The following is a 16936-nucleotide window of genomic DNA, read 5'->3' as shown; positions in this document are numbered from 1 at the left end:
AGGGAAGACAGTATATATAACTCTTGTTTCATGGAAGTTAAAAATAATAATAAAAAAATACATGCAGCCCGCGACAGCCTTCACTAACAGAAAGCAAATGTTTCGAGAAGCCACTGTGTCTCTGCGTGGTGTTACTCGGAAAGATTTCCCAAGCCCTCCATCCAGCTTCTCTGCAACCTTTCCTTGCCATGAAACCCTTCCAGTGGGTGGCCCCACAAATGGGGCTGTTGTGTTGTCGGCATCTAGACATTACATTTGCAACAAGCGTCTGTCAAGGCGTTTACTTTTTTATTTTAACTTTAAAAAATATAGTTTTAGAAATCATTAATACAACTTACTTCCTTAGCAGAGGAATCTGGAGCACAGCCTGAGAGGCATAGCTTGGCCAACTCCTTCCTGCCTGGTACAATCTCATTTATTTAAATAATCATTGTTGAGTTTCTTGCAGCAAACTGTCCCAGTGGGGAACTCATTCTACACAATGAAGGAATAGTGCTATGTACCAAGCTCAGCAGCCCTAATATGTGATTCCCTACTAGAGCAACATTTGTGAGGACAACACTACTGTGAGGCTGATTGCTGGAGGGAAGGTTTGATAAGTTAGCTTTCATCCAGCAGGGGGTCACAAATTCTTGAAAATGTTTTCATCTCCAGGACGTAAAAAAAAAAAAAAAAAAATACTTTGGATAGAAAACAGAAAACCTTACAGAAAGAAAATGTATTATGTAATTGCAAAAGGGTGCTGAATGATAAGCTAAGGTATGGAGCACAGCTACAAATGAACAGTGAACAGCAAATGCCAAAATGGAAAACCAGGTGTGCGCATGTTGGTACTACTGCTTTTCTGGGGCTGTAATCAGAGGTGTGTAATTGTGCATGCGAGGCTCACCACTGTTAAGAATTACCAGAGACTGCCATTTGTTCAACTGTATGAGGATGTTAAGTTTTAACAACCTTATTACTTGGTGAGTGCAAGTGGCTTTGATGTACAGCATAGCTACAGCCATAAAATTGTTAGAGGTCTATGCATTTATTACAACAGCATAAGCTCCAGATGACTGGGAGGTCACTGTAAACTCACTGCTGGGAAACGATTCCTGAAATTTAGCCAAAAAAACTTTATTAATCATAATAATAGGTCTCCTAGTTACCTTTTTCAGACCACCCACTTGTGTTCTCTCCTTCTCATCAACACTTGCAGCCTTCAAATGCTTACAAAGTTATCTCCTCGCTGTACAGTCAGCAGCTGAAGCACACTTTGTGAACTGAATCTATAACCCTGCACATCAGAAGCCTGAATTCTGTCAATCACTACCTTGGCATTTGCAATTTTAAAAAAAAAAATAAATAAAAAAGTCAGAAACCCCTTCAGAGCAGCAGGCCTTTAAACTATAAAAGGCTAGAGTCATGGAAAGAATAATGAACAAATGAGCAGACCATATTCTATTAGCAGAATTTTAAACCTGAAATCAAGAAAGACCAGAAACTGCTTTGTGTGCAGAACTCTAGGGGCTTCAGCTTGCTGTCTGCTTTGGCAGATCCTGTTACTGCCCACTGTGATGTTTTTCTCCTAAAACACCTGCACTCTCTTGTGCCTTGCACAGGAGATTTAGAGAGATGGCATGGAGCAGTGCAAAAAAATGAAAACAAGCATGATACCTCATGTTATTCCTGGCTCTGCAGTTATCAGGCAGTGGGATTACTTTGCTTGTGTAAGTCTACCTCAGGCTGTGAAGTGCTGTCTGAGCTTGTAGGAGAGTTTTGGAGCTGCTTGAAGTACTTGTATTTTAATGAAAACCCCTCATTTAAGAGAATTAACAGATGGTTGCTCCAGATCCTCCTCCTGAATTCCCTGTTGTGAGAACAGCCAACCAGGGACACTGCCCAAACTGCCCGAAGGGCTGCATGGGCACAGGCAGGGACCCAGACCAGTCCCCCACCTACCCCTGCTGTTCAGCTCGGCTGTGTCACAACTCAAAATATCCCTATCAAACACTGTGATCCTGTCTTAATGGAGAGAAAAAAACAAAACCCAACCTAACCCAACCAACCAACAACAGAAACAACCACAAAACCACAAAAACAAAACACTACAAAAAAACCCCCTTGTGTTCATCACTGCCTAGTCCTGACATGCCTCAAAAATCAAGGCACCTGCAGCAGAGATCTCCCGGTCATACTGTCTGATGACAGGCTTGAGTTAGCCTTGCCTTGTGGTATGACTTTGCAATCCCATTTCTCAGCACTCTAACAATTAGATAACACTGAGCATTTACAATTCCTCTGTGGGGCAGCCACTTGTTACGTAGCCAGTCAGCAACTTGGAAGATCCCGTAAGCCATCAAAAGGATTGAAGCAGAGAATGAAATGTACTGAAAATTGTATGAATTTGAAATTGAAAGGATATCTGATATCCTGTAAATAACAAGTCTGATTCCGTGAAACCATGGGTTGACATCACGTTATATATCAATGCCTATTCAGGGAAGTCTGTCTGCTTTGCAATAAAAACATGTGTTGATAAGGGGAAAAAAACACCCAGCAAGGATGAAAGCAAGAAGAATGAAAACAATTGCAGATACAAGGCAGGGAAAAGGATCTGTAAGTGTTCATGCAATTTCTGCTTTGTCAAGACTGATCTTTTCAGGTATTCCTCTTTGTCTCATGTGTGTATTTCAAACAGAGAAAAGGTTTAGCTGGAAGGAAGCCAGTATCCAGCCTCAGGCAATGATTAGTGAATCCATTTGGAGTAGCATACTTATCTTTGACAGACAGTTAGATTTCCAGGAGTCAGATTTATTGGCATATGTCAGAATCGGAGACTGAAAATTTACAGCCCAAACTGTACTGAGCCTGTCCACCAGCAGGCACAGAGACACGGGCGCAAAATCTTCGGAATCTTATTTTCTTAGAGCCAGGTCTGAGGGTTCATATATATAATTTTATTATCCTTTGCTCTCTCTCACATATGTAGAGCTTATCTCCATATAATTAATGTGACTGTATTACCACCTAGTGTTTCACCAGGAAAGGCTGGGGCAGGCGGGCAGGCAAATTGTTGCAGCACTGCACAAAGGCCGAACTATTTTCAAAGCAAGAATCCTTAACCCTCTGTATTCAGTTCAGCCTTTAAGACCTATGTCAGCTACAAGATAGGAAGCACTGAGCCATCCACCCACATAGGAATGACAGATCAATACCATATCCAAAGGGTGGTCAGCTCTGAGGATGAAGGTAAGTAAAGAAAGTGCCCCAACAACATGTATGGAAGAGTCTGTAGGGGGAGCTGACTGTCACGTACCTGAAACCCTGAGGACAGACGCAGGTGTAGCCATTGACTGCATCTACGCAGACGGCTCCATGGCGACACTTATGGCCCACACAGTCATCGTCATCTATTTCACAGTGTTTGCCGCTGTAACCAGGCAAGCACTCACATCTGAAATACAAGAAGACTGCTGTTAATAGCTTGTTTCAACGATGATAGAACACACGGGCAACGTAGCACCAATCTGATCTGAGATGGAAAGGTGTTAACTGTTGTTCCTGGAAGCATCAAACACAGTTCCTGCGCTCAGAAACGCTCAGGGGCTTCCTGTCTGTCTCTTTCTGAACTTCTGCAAGCTGCTTAAATTCAAGCCAAGCAAAGTAATTGCACACTACTGTTTTTTTTTTTTTTCACATCCAGGTGGAGAAGGGTGATCAGATACTGGTCTTCCTATGATATTAAAGATGACATCTTCCCTAACCTTACAGACTCGTGGGCAGTTGCTCTGATGCCTCAGACTACGCAAGAGCACAGAAAGCTTTTGCCTGTGTCTCTGCGCTGCTGAATGTGTGAGGTTGGCTCTGTGCAGCCACACGGAGCACAGTAAACTTCCACCTCCCAAATGGAAGCAATCTGCAAGCAAACCATAAAACTCAGCAAATGTAAAGAAAAACACCATTAGTTTGGAGCCCACCACCTGTTTGTCATTCACTTTCAAGGCATGGTAAATGTTGCTTCAGCTAGGGAAAGTTATCTCTGAAGCCCGTCCCTTCCCATGGGGACGCTCAGGTAAGGCACGTACCTGCTCCTATGGGGTAATGCCACTCTCAGGAGCAACGCAATGGGATGCACCCAAACCTGAAAACATTGCCTTTTTTAAAAATCCGGTTTGTTTATGAAGGTAGCATCAATATTTCTGTTATAAGCCCTGCAGATATTTATAACCTAACAATAAAAAATGCGTCCCAAAGTCTCTGACTTGGAACAGACTTTGGGGATTGCTGAACAGCCTCTTTTTGAGCCTACAGCGTAGACAATATTTAGTCATGATTTAGTCCATAAAGCACATTTCACTCCTCCCAGCTGGATTTTACTGCACATCTGGAAAACAAACGGCATATCGCTTAAACCAAAACAAGGGAAGAGCTACTCTTCGCCAATAAAAGAGAGGTCTGTGCTCTTGCCAGAGCCCCTTGTTTGGATCTGTGTGCTTGCCACTGAGAGCTGGAAGAGGACAGACCTCATAAAGTCAAGGGAGGTGGCATCAGGAGAGAAACTCCCCCACTGCCCTCTTCTGCTGCCCTTCTCCTCCTTGCCAGCAGCCTGGCAGGGTAGGGACAGCAGACAGCTCCTCATGGAAAACCTCTTCAAAGGACTTGAACGCCTGGGAGCTGACAAGGAAAAGGATACTTCCACTTTCCAGGCAACCATCTTGGTGTTGAAGCTGGTTCTGAGTGGCGGTCAGTGAGCTCCATGTGGCTAATGACGGACAAACGGCTGCCGCAGCATCGGGCTTCAGCAGCCACCTACCTCCAGCACTGAGAGCAATGTGCCCCCCAGGCTCCATTCTGAACCACGGCTCATAATGACTGGTTAAAACAGGGGGAAATAAGGCGAAGCCTATTAACTCGCGGGCTGTAGGAGGGATAAAGCTATGTAGATGCACAGACTTTCTTTCTCCATCCTTCCTCTGGGAGGTGCCCCCATCATGACCCTCCACAGACACAGGGTGGTTGATGTTCCAGCTCCGCATGTCTGAATTGCTTTCTTTACACCGTGGTGGCTCAGGGAATACTGTGATTAACTTAACGGAGATGACAAAACAAAGAAAGAAGTAAAAAGCGTTCCTTCCCCAAACCATAAGAGGTGTGCAGTACTTTTCGGCACCACTTCGGTCACACCTGCAAGCAAATAATGTCAATCAAAAGACTTTTGGGGTGGGAGTGGGGGGGAACTGGCAGCATTTAATCCTGTTGCTTTTTATTGATCCCTGCAGTCCTAATATAAAGTGATGTAATAATGAACGATGTGCAGTGCCTTATTCAGGGCTGCCATGCATCAATTTTATGATGTGTATTGGCTATCTCAGTAATGACAGAACCACCACTTTTCTCTGCAGGGCTGCATTAAATCAGCATTTTAAGCTGTCAGGTAATAATTCCAAGCTTTAGAAAAATAAAGTATATTTATACCATGCTCCAACATCACTACAGTGAATGGAAAAACATGCTCCTTCGCTGAAGTTATTTTTTTAGAAGTCATTTCATTGTGTTGAATGTTTTGCCTTTTTTTTTTTTTTTAAACTTTTCTGGCACAGAGGAAGCTCCTCTTCTTCTCTAGTAACAGCACAGTAAATATGTGGAGGCTGGAAGTGAGGAAAGCCACCTGCACTTTTAGCTTAAAAAGCAAAGAGCTCTGTGCAGCTAAACACGCACTGAAATAGCCCAGTTTGCTTCCAGCCTTGGCTTTCCCTTTAGAAACATAAAATTCATTTTCAGCCTGTCATCGTTGAGCTTTCATGGTGTCAAATCTAGGCTGAAGCTACCAAAAAATGCGTGCCTGGCACAGAGCAGGTGAGACACTCAGCCACGTGAGCGCCTCACCCCACATCATTGTGGAAACTCAAGGCCCTGCCCTCAGGGAATGGTGGCACTTGGGCTCCGTCCCTCTCCCACACAGCACTAGCAAGTGACTCAGTATCAGTAAAAGTCAGATGCAGTAAAGATGGAGGCAAAGAAATTTTTTTATTGAAGCCCTGGTAAGAGAGTAATCTACATGAGTAGACCAGTTATCTGATTTCCCAATGACCGTATGACACCAGTACAGTTGAAATCCTGTTTTCTGCTACAGCCCTGTAGTGATGGCAACATTCCCAGTACTGGATAGCCTAAAAACATGTCTTGTGGTATTCAAAATGTTGGCCTATCCAGGGGGATTTGCATCTGCATGCACTCAATGTCTATTGTATTAAAGCCGTGATTCATGGCTACTATTGCAGGGCCAGAACGGAATTTCCTTCTCCATATGAATATATTACTTGGCTTTCTATTTTTTCCTCTCTTTATCATCTTTTCCTCCCTCTGCAGACTTGCAGGCTGACTAAAGCTGAGGGCAGGACAGACAGAGAGACTGGAGTCCGTGCTGCTATGATTCTCTTCAGTGGTGCATCCCACTTGCGTGCCTGTGGCCCAAAGCTGCCAAGTGGACAGTCTGCTCAGGAACAAGCCGGAATCCTGCCTTTAACATCCCCTGCCTCTGAAAACTGAGCAGGGGAATGATGCCTGAGCCTGACTCATTGTGCACGCGGCTTTACACTGCCCCATTACGTGCTAAGGACATGGTGCATCACAGGTCAGGGCACCAAACTGCTCAAGGGATCAGTGACGGCACAGGACTGGCCCTTGTTTTGCATGAGACCCAACAGCAACCACACGTCACCGCAAGACCTGCTGAAGGCTCTTAGCCTATTTCTGAATGGTTTGGTACAATTCAGGTATGCAAGAAAAAGCAATAGTGGGACAAGTCTACTTTCAGGACTGGAAAGGCTCCTTCACGTTTCAAGTCTGGTCTGCGAGAAAGCAAAATGGGGTGGAACCAGTAAAGAAATTTGGTTTATCATTCTCTGAATAGTAGGAAGATTAACTCAACAATAGTGGGAAGAATAACTCAACAAACAGTAGTAGAAAATACTTATGAGTATTTATTTAGGCTCCTCCCAAGGGTTAATGGCCTCACTGCGAAGAACACTTTTCTAGAAAGCAAGCATCAGATTTACTCAAAGTATTTGGGTGGCAGGTATGAAAATGCTTCCAGAAAGAGTAAAACTATTCCGGACCACTGTTGTCTGCATCCTGTCATATATCTAATGACATAAGGCAATCCGAGTTACAAACCTTTGCCTTGTAACATGCTGTAGCTACCGGATTAGCTGAATGATGGATTGACTGAGAACGATAGCTAGAAAGAGCATCAGGACTATCTATGTATCAAGCACACGCCACCTTTTCCAGCCCCTATGCATCATTTCAAGAACCATCCTAATCATTTGACAATTTCATCTTCCTTGATAGTTGGAAATGTGTCTGTCTGGAGGTTTTTCACCCAAAAGCAAGGTTTGAGTGGTACAGACTGTCTAGCACAGATTCAGCTGCCCTCTACATGGTCATCATCACTAAAACTTTATTTTGCTTCCTTCAACTACACTGCAGTGTTCCGTGTATTAGTTTACATTATTCTGGTGTGCTAGCTGCTTCACAGAACATAGTCTATCTGACCCAAACTGCAGGTTACCAAGAGGACCAAAGAGTGCTCCTGTCTCTCCCCAGACAAATTGGGTGTGCTGGGTGAAGGCATCCCTCACCGAAACCCGTGCCTCCTCCCCAGGAGGGAATGGGTAAGCCACCAGGAGAGCATCGCGGCTGTGAAAACAGCCTTAGTAGAAAGCACACAACACAGCTCACAGCTGCACTGAGCCCTCCTGAATTTGTTCTCTTTTCTTACTGCTTTGATTCAAAGATCTTTCCTCAGAAAGCTCTCCACAGAGAGAAAGTCAATCGAAAAGTTGAGCTATTTGCTAAATTGCTCTGAAATTCCCTCTTCAGAGAAGTGATGAGTGCCACTACTATGCACCTCTTAAAACACCCAAACACCCAAACCTCCAGATGTTTTGTTGCTGTGAAGCAGTCAGTGTCATTCCTGCTGTGCAAATACAAACACAGGAGATGTTAAAAAATCTAACGAGCCAAGCAAAGCTCACTTCCCTACAGCCAGTAGAAGAAGGTGGCTCCCACGTGTGAGCCATCCCATTCAGCTGTTTTCTGCTGTCGCCCAGGTGAGGGAGTGCATGGAGCTGAGCCCCACTGCAGTCCAGGCCAGCTTTTGCTAGTGCACCCCAAGACCACTGGCCGTACCAGAAGTCAATAGCTGAAATGGGAATACAACAGGAAACTTCTGCCTCCCACAACATTATGCTCTACCCATCCATTTCTCTCTCCCTTCTCAGTACCGTTGGAACTGGATTTTAAGCACTGAGCCAGTACGGCCTGAGGAGAGCTGAGTTACCTCTGTTAAAGCTCCTCAAACTTACGCTGCTTGAACTGATGAATAGCCTAAGGAACACATAAGGAAACTGTCCTCAGTTTCTGATGCAGTGTAAGATACTTTGCAGTAACTATTCCAGAAGTGCATCTTTTGTCATGCTCCATTCCAGAATAATTTCTTTGCTTTGGGATTACATCTGTTATTTGCAAGCAAACCACAGAAAGATAAAACAAAACAAAACAAAAAAAACCAAGTATGTAAGGTTGCACTAAAAGGTGATATGATCTGAAGTATATATAGTATTGCATTATTTATTTCAATATTTTTTACCCATTAACCCAAGCTCACAGACAGTTCAACCCTAGTCAAGCCAATGGATGTCAACCCAGTGTTTGGAGACCAATAGGACACATGCTTACCTGGATCCTTTGTCAAGTGGAAGACATTTGGACTCGTGTTGGCATGGATTTAGCTCAGGAACGCAGTGGTTAATCACCTCATCACACAGCTCACCTAAGGCAAAAGAAAAGCAATACAACTGTAACACAACTTGGATGATCCTGAAGAGCTCCAACCACGATGTTCAGGAATGGTGGATCTCCCTAAACAGAGACAGCTCAGTAGTTCAGCAGCGACAATATTACTTGTGAGGGCCTATGGGACTTCATTAAATTGGGTTCCTTTGACCTATTATGACTGTACTGTTTGTATCACACAAATTTGAGAGACTGGTATGAAAAGTACTGACATCAGAACTCTGCTTGGAGACCGAGTAAGGACAGAACGGTCAGATCCTGACACAGGACCTCCTACATTAAAGCAGGAAAGTGAGACAAAAGTGAAGTTACTCTTCGGACTGTAAGATTTTTCACACCAAAGCATACTTTAGCCATAGTCAATACTCTGCCAAAGAGGCTGATTGGACATCTTTCTGGAAAAGAACAACAACCCACAAACCCTCCCCCCCAAACTCTGTGACTCTCAATAATAGGAACCAGCTTTAGGACTGCATATAATTATAAAACATTCACTATTTATAAGAAAAGTACTAGCTCTATTGTGCTCAGAGAAGATGATGTCTTTTTAGAAAAAAAATCACATGTAAGCTCAGCTCAGCTGTTTCTAGGTATTGTGTGCTACATGCCACACCCTGGATTTGTTTAAATTTTAATAATTAATAGCTCTAGAATGTTCAAGACCAGATAGTTTATTTAAACACCACCCTTCTCTGAGTCCTAAATTATTAGGTCACACTTCAGTACCTCAGGATTTGAGATCCAGCCAAAGACTACAGAAATCTTTGGCTTCCCATGAAACCAAAAGAAACCTACCCTGCATCTCCCAAAGCCTTGCAGGAAAAGCAAAGGTCAGGTACTCTCAACATAGAAACCCTCAAAACCATAGTTCCAAAGTCCCCTGTGCAGTTATATCAAAGACCACATCTGCAGGGTTTCAAGGTTACGCATATTTTGTGTGCCTATACACAATACGTATCATTATGTGAGCAACAAGTCATGTGGATAGTGTGGGAAAAAAGATAGCATGGGAGGCACGGGTGGGCTGGCAACGTTTTAGCAGAACTGTCATGAAGCAGCAGCTCCACCTGTCTTAGGAGAATCTCTGTTTTCAAAAATAATTACATTTCTAACTGTAGTGGCTACAGAGAAATACATGAAAATACAACCCAAGAGAAGCACAAAAATCAAAATTCAGATGGCAAACACAAATCAAAAACATCTTTTATCAGTCCTGTGATCTGGCAGGGATGACTGAGAATACTATTTTGAGGTGGGCTCCGGTGGTGACAGGAATGGTTTGAGCTGTTAACACCCCCAGCTCCCTCCTTCCGGTTATTTCTCCCACATATCCAGCCTCCCTACAGTACAACCTACACAGCTCTTCATTTGATTCTTCCTATTAGGATGGAAGAATAATGCATATTTGCAAAAACTACTTAATAAAAATTTGTTTCAAACATAGAACATCCAAGATATCTGCTTTTGAGAGTGGTCAAGCATAAATGAGAAAGAAGCGGTAATAAAAGCCCTGGAGGCATGAGAAGGAGTACCAGCAGCGTAAGCCCTGTATTCATGTCCCACAAATACCCTCATGACTTTTAGTGGGTTGGCTTTGGTAGCACTGGAGAGGTCTAGCATGGCAATCCACAGTGGACAGTTTGTTGTTTGTAATAACAGTTGCAAGACAAACAATTCCTTCTGGAGCCAGGGAATCCCAGGAAGCCACCATTATTAAATACTACCAAGCCTTAAGCAGTTCTGGACAAATCTTGGGCAAATGTAATGAATGTATGCAGCTCAGGAAGGGGGACATGACAATAAAACTGAACACCGCAAATCCATGGGAACCAGGGAAACAGATCATTCCCTGGACTTGAGGTTTGCCATTGTACTTTGTTACTCCTTAACAGCAACTAGGGACGTTCAATTCTTATCAGTCTGAACATTATTGCCATTTGGGGACATCCATTAACACATTTTTGAGGTCCCAAGACTGGAGATAGGTCTGTTTACTTAGCAATCCCAAAGCTCACAGCCCACAGACCCTCCCAAATACTAACACCAAAGTGATGGCCTCAGCCTTCGGGCAGACATGAACACGAGCTGGGCAGAACCTGCTGTGATGTCTGGACAATTGCCAGTTTGCCTTCTTGGTGTATCTCCTGTCCCTTACCAGCGTACTACAAATGTTATGTGAAAATAAACATGAATAAAATGTAACTGGCTGGTGACATTAAAAGAATGCAATGATCTAAAACTGGAAATATTTTCTGAAGACCAATTAATAACTGAATACAGTGTGGACAGATGCCTTCAACTATCCTTTCACTAAAAACGTTCAGTACAGACTTTTCAAGTTTCTATTTCTCTTTTTGCTTTGAAGAAGAGGAAACAGGCTTTAACAAATAAGAACAGTTTCATAAACTCTCAAAGGAAAACATAATTCTTCTTAAAATATTCTTCTCAATAGTTTTGACAAGTACTTAGAGATCCAGTAAAATTCTCCCCAAATGTCAAATATTATGACTCACTGTGTCATTCTGAAGGCTCCACTATCAAAATTTAGGGGAATTCCAGGCTTAGTACCAAACACCGCATCCAAAAAAATTATCATTTTTCATGCAAAACTTGGAATGTTTAAGGATCCTTCCTGTTATTTTTCCCATTTATCAGTCATTAGAGAGCTCACTTGGGAATGCCTTGCAACTAGAGCAGCCTCATCTCAGGAAGAAAATTCTTGATACATTATTTCAGGCTCCACCAATGTTCATTAGATGTTGCAGAAAACATGCCAGGGAAATAAAACATTCTCTGAAAAGCAAAACCCAAGGCACCAGCTATGCAAGGACTTTCTCGTATTTCATTCGCTCATAAAATATTTGAGTCAAAAATCTGCCATCAGACCTGAGAGTGCAATATTCACTGACCACATGACTGTCAGTATCAGAGGAAAATTCTTATCATCTCCCTTCTTTGGAGTAACACCGGACGGCTTCTCTGTGCAGCAACTGAAGGTCTAGTCCAAGTTTCTCACTAGATAGCTATGTGAATTGAAAATGAACAATCTTAGGAAAACAATCTTAGGCAAACTTCTGGCATCATTAACTCTACTTGTGGAAGGTAGTTAATCATGCTTAAACAACAGAAAACTTCAGTGTAACACTTTCCCAAATGTAGCAAACCCACCCACCTATCTCTATTCAATGTCTTCTCAAATCAGAACTCTGATCTGGATATACAAGTGTTTCTAAAGTGCTCATATAAAAGATAAGAAAACAAAACAACGTATTTCTTTTCTAATCAGCTAAGCAATTTTTTTTATCCCCAAACATGTTTTTTTGTTTCATCAAGGCATACTCACATTCTTCCATCAGAGCCTAAGAATATAGGTCAACATGCAGTACACTACAACGAAGAGCAGGTTAAGACTACATCAAACGTACAAGAAGAAAACCACTTTGATGTTGCTTATCATGGTAGCTAAAGGTATGAATTCAATGATGTTCTGTGGTCAGCAGAACTGAGGCATGATAATGAAGAGAGTATCTTTATAAAGATGGCCCATCAGCTCTGTGGGCACTGCATTTTGAACTTCTGAAGGCCAGTGGTAACGTGCTGGTAATTAGTGCTTGTTTAGGAGAAGCAAGCATTAGACAGATGAAGCAAGCAATGTGATCTGCCACAAAAATGCAACTTTCAGATTCGAACCAAGTAGTACTGACAAGTGGAATACTAGCAGGTGCATATCCCACTGCTGCTGTTCCAGGCATTAAAAGAAATAAAAAGGAAGGAAAAAAAATCCCCACACAATAGAAAAGGTATTTTGCCCCTTTGAAACTATTTCCCTTGTCTTCTTCACTGGCATTGCTCATTGCTTTGTAAAAAGCCACATCAAAACATTTATTATCTCATACAACATTTCTCTGTTTTTCAGCAAAATCCTGTTTTTCATGGGGCTTTCCACATTCACTTTTCACAGGGCTCACTGCTTATGAAGAACTGCCAAGAAACATGCTTAGACTTTTCTGTAGCCTTTCACACATCTCAGAACGAAGCCAAGGCAACAATAGAGCAATAAAGAAGACTTCTACACGCAGTTTAATAATCTTTTTTTTTTTTTCTTCTTCTTCTCCCTCCATTCTGAGCTGTCAAGACAGCTATTTATTTCATGCCACACTGGACTTTTAAAACTAGAATCCAAGTTACACTCTTCTCCTTAATCAGTAAGAGAGATTTGGATGGCAACAGTATTTTGTTTATCTATAAGTAAAACAGCAGTTCTGAAGAGACCATTGAAACCTCCAATTTGTAACTGATGAGTTCTATGATTTTATTTTGCCTTCTGTGTCATTTGGATGATCCTCTGTTCCCTCATTCCTGATATTCAAGAAATAATTAACAAAGCAACCCAGAACATATTCTCACCATCACACGAGAGGAGCTTTTGTTGGGCCCGGAGGACTGAGAGCAAAAAAGCTGTTGAGAATTTCACAATAGCATTTGAGAAAAGGAAAGAACTTGCAGTGAAGAAACAATGGAGAAAACCTGGCCTTTATCCACACAGACCAAACTTTTACAGCCTGCACAGGGAGACAATATATATTTGAATCATTAAATAATATGTTGCAATTTTCTGAACATTGCCAGGTAAGTTGGGATGGAACTCTTCCCTTTACTGGTAATAAAACGCACTGCACTGTTATTCTCATAAGAGACTACTCATTTGGTATCTAATAACTTGTATCGCTAGAAATGTTTTTTGCATTTTCTTTTTTCCCTTCTCTCTTTTCAGTTATTAAAAAGAGGTCAGTGCCAACTGGAAATTTCGGAACACAGAACCTAAAAATGGTTGGGTGGACCAGTTGTCGGATGTCCATACAATATGCTAGTAGTGGTATTGCCACGAAAATAATTTGGTTAGGAATGTTAATATTTGATGCAAAAAATTTGAAGCTTATCTTAGATTTTTTTTTCCTTCCAAACTGTTTAAACATGCAGTGAAGAAAATAGAAACACTGTCAAAATTCTTCAATTGTAAATACACTTGTCTGCTATGTTAGACACCAACAATCTGCTAAACACAAAAGAAATTACCTGTAAAGCACTGTAACTGAGTTCTCTGGATTATTAACAAAGAAGTTTGCTCTGGCTTGAGGTACACTGCCCACAATACTTAGCAGACAAAGAATTAAAAGCTTATTTATGCTTCTTATTCTGTGCCAATGCTGTAAAAACATTAAAGCATTAGCTTTAATCTGAATGTTCACATATCAGGTTTTGGCCTATTAAATAGTAGCTTGAAGTTGGACTCCACATTGAGATTTCAAGAAAATGGCTTGTTCTGAATTAAGGAGCAATTACCTCTAACCTTAAGGTTAAACAAAAGGGTAACTGATTAAGTAGCGAGATCTGGATAGGGAACCAATGATCTTTTCACCAGTTCTGAATCTTGAACAAAGAACATGCTCCAGTTCTATGCACTGCCAAAGAAAGAAAAAACACATTCAACATCACAAAGGCCACAGCAATGCAGCAAGCGAAACATTAACTAAAACAGAAAAATTTCCAGTGCTCTCATAAGGTGGTAACCTGCATATAGTGTTACCCCTCAGAACCACTACATCTGGAATATGTCCTAATTTTGCTAGACCCCCTATATTTTGGAGCTGCACTACCTTATAGGAATGCTTTCCAATGACGTGATTAGTCTGGAATCTGTTAAAGATCAATTCAGTTGTTTACACAATCTAGTTCACCTAGTGACATCCTTTCTCTCGTGATTTTTATAAAAAAAACAAACAAACAAACCCAAAACCAACCAACCAACCAAAAAAAAAAAAACCAGCAACCACCACCACCATCACCAAACAAAAACAAACCAACCAACCAAAAAAATCCCAAAACAAAGCAAAAACCAAACCCCAAACAGTTAACCAAGCCCTGCTCTAACTAATAAGCATAAGTCATAGAGACATGGAAGTCACACATTTTTGTTTCTAATCTGAACTCTAACAGGCCTAACAAAAAGATAACGAACTGCAGATGGTCTTTCAGAATGCAACTTTAAATACAGAGGTCTTTGAAGAATACTTTACATGCAGAAACATCTACTTATTTCCTACTGGCAAATCTACCATGGCCGTCTTTTCAGTGTCAGAGTGCTGAATTCACTGACTACCCATAGGTGGACTCTGCTCCTCCCAGCTTTTTTAACTACACAGTACGCACCACCTGCAGGTAAGCAGGTAAGCAATGGACGGGTGGTTAACTTCTAGTCCTCTGCTGTTTCCTCACAGATTGGATTTAATGAATCATGAATCCCATTTGTGGATGGTATTCACTTCATCCATCCTTTAAGAAAGCAGTAGCTAAACGTAAGGGTAGTTGAATATATGGAAGCTGAGAATACATTTTCTTAGAGACATACTGAGGTCCTGATTAACAAGGAAATTCTCCAGCATACCTGGCTCCCAAAACATTGCACATTACATTTTACAGCAAGGAATCTCACCAGTAGAAATCCTGGAGCTGAGAGCTCCAACATGGCAGGACACCCATACTGAGACCAACAACTAAGGCTGCAGCACTGCTTCTTACTCTTTGGTCACAGTACGGTGAAGTAAGGGAGGTTCAAACTCATAGCAGAGACATGGCTCTCCTCTAATAAAACAAGGCTGGAAGCGCACATAGGCTTTTGTACAATGCAAAGAATCACAGAATAGCTGAGGTTGGAAGGGACCTCTGCAGGTCATCTGGTCCAACCCCCCTCCTCAAGCAGGGCCACCTACAGCAGGTTACCCAGGACTACATCCAGATGGCTTCTGAGTATCTCCAAGGAGGGAGAACTTCCAGCTTTCCACCTCTTCTCATTTATTATACACATAGTAAGTGTAGGTGCCTTTTTATTTTCTGCACTGTAAGCAACACAACATGTTTGCCAAGCAACTAATGTTGAGAAACTTCCACGTAAGACAGAACTCCTTCAGGAACAAAGAAAATACACCAAACTTTGACCATAATTTTCTGTTTGTCTCAAGGAAATTTTAAAAGAGGCTGATCATTAGATACTTGTTTAAGGCCTTCAGTGTTCATTAGGCAGTCTGTATCCTTGCAGAACCACATCAGGCTATCTAAAAACCTTCTGCTGTTTATGTCCAACACATAGTTAAAGACATAAAAGAGGGCAAACCCAACCTAGAGTGCAATGATTCACTTCAGCTGCCTCTGATGCCCACCTCAGGGAGTCTTTCAAATCAGGCTAAGCTATGGGAAACAAGCTGGAGAGCTCCAGCAGTGAGTGTCAGCCACAAGTCACCCACAAAACTTCTTTCTTCCAGAGTCGTTTGGCTTGACTAAGTGCCTGGCTTTGGCCGTGCAACATTACCACAATAAGATATGCCAGAAAAAGGGACCATAATCACTAACAGTGAATAGCGTTCTGTCTAAAAGTAGCATAACTGCAAAAATCTCAGATACCATCTACCGCAGGACACCGCAAGGTCCCCTAAGGTAAAATACATCTAGGTCTTGTCTTCCAAACACATAAAACCAAAAATAGTTTCTAGCTTCATTTTTGAGATTTTTTTTTCCTGTGATACAAACTGCTTGCAATTGATTTTATTTTATTTTTTTTCCCCAGGGAAACAAACTATTTTAAAACTTTTTTTTTTTTTTTTTTTTTTTACCATCTCCAGGGGATGCCATGTATTTTAGAAAAAAACCTACATTCTATATTAGAAGCTACTGTTAGGTTTCAGAACAAAGAGGTGTGTCCGCTTGCTGAGGCTTTTTAGGATTCTTAGCAAAAAATTGAAATATTTCCTGATTTTTATTCTTGTATGAGAACTACATATTTCTGCTTCTGACAGATAGGAGAAAGGAAAAGTCATGGCAATCACAAACAAAACTAAGTAAAGTAGCAAGTTAAGCATAAAACAACTTGAAGTACATAGTACCTGTTTGGTACAGATCCATCAGTCCTTTATGCAGGTGTGAATACCTCTTCAAGTGAGAGTGCAGAGGACAGTGGGACTGAGGAAAGGAGCTCTTTTTGGAGGTATAAAATGCTATATTTGGATTGAGAGCTATGAGGAAATCACGGATGTCTCTC

The 16936-nt window shown here is 41.7% G+C and overlaps 1 protein-coding gene across 12 annotated transcripts in view; it reads right to left on the bottom strand.

Moving 5' to 3' along the window:
- The window catches only part of SLIT3 (slit guidance ligand 3), a 512565-nt gene that overhangs the window by 31889 nt on the left and 463740 nt on the right, over positions 1–16936 (bottom strand). For all 12 annotated transcript variants that reach the window (XM_080555212.1, XM_080555205.1, XM_080555208.1 and 9 more), the window contains 2 exons: positions 8728–8821; positions 3302–3439 (listed from right to left, as the gene is read on the bottom strand). In XM_080555212.1, coding sequence (XP_080411338.1) covers positions 3302–3439; positions 8728–8821 — 232 coding nt within the window. The remainder of the gene's footprint in view (positions 1–3301; positions 3440–8727; positions 8822–16936) is intronic.

Source organism: Anser brachyrhynchus (genome assembly GCF_964034855.1).
Source record: "Anser brachyrhynchus genome assembly, chromosome: 14".
Lineage (NCBI taxonomy): Eukaryota > Metazoa > Chordata > Aves > Anseriformes > Anatidae > Anser > Anser brachyrhynchus.
This window is presented reverse-complemented; position numbering and strand designations above follow the sequence as displayed.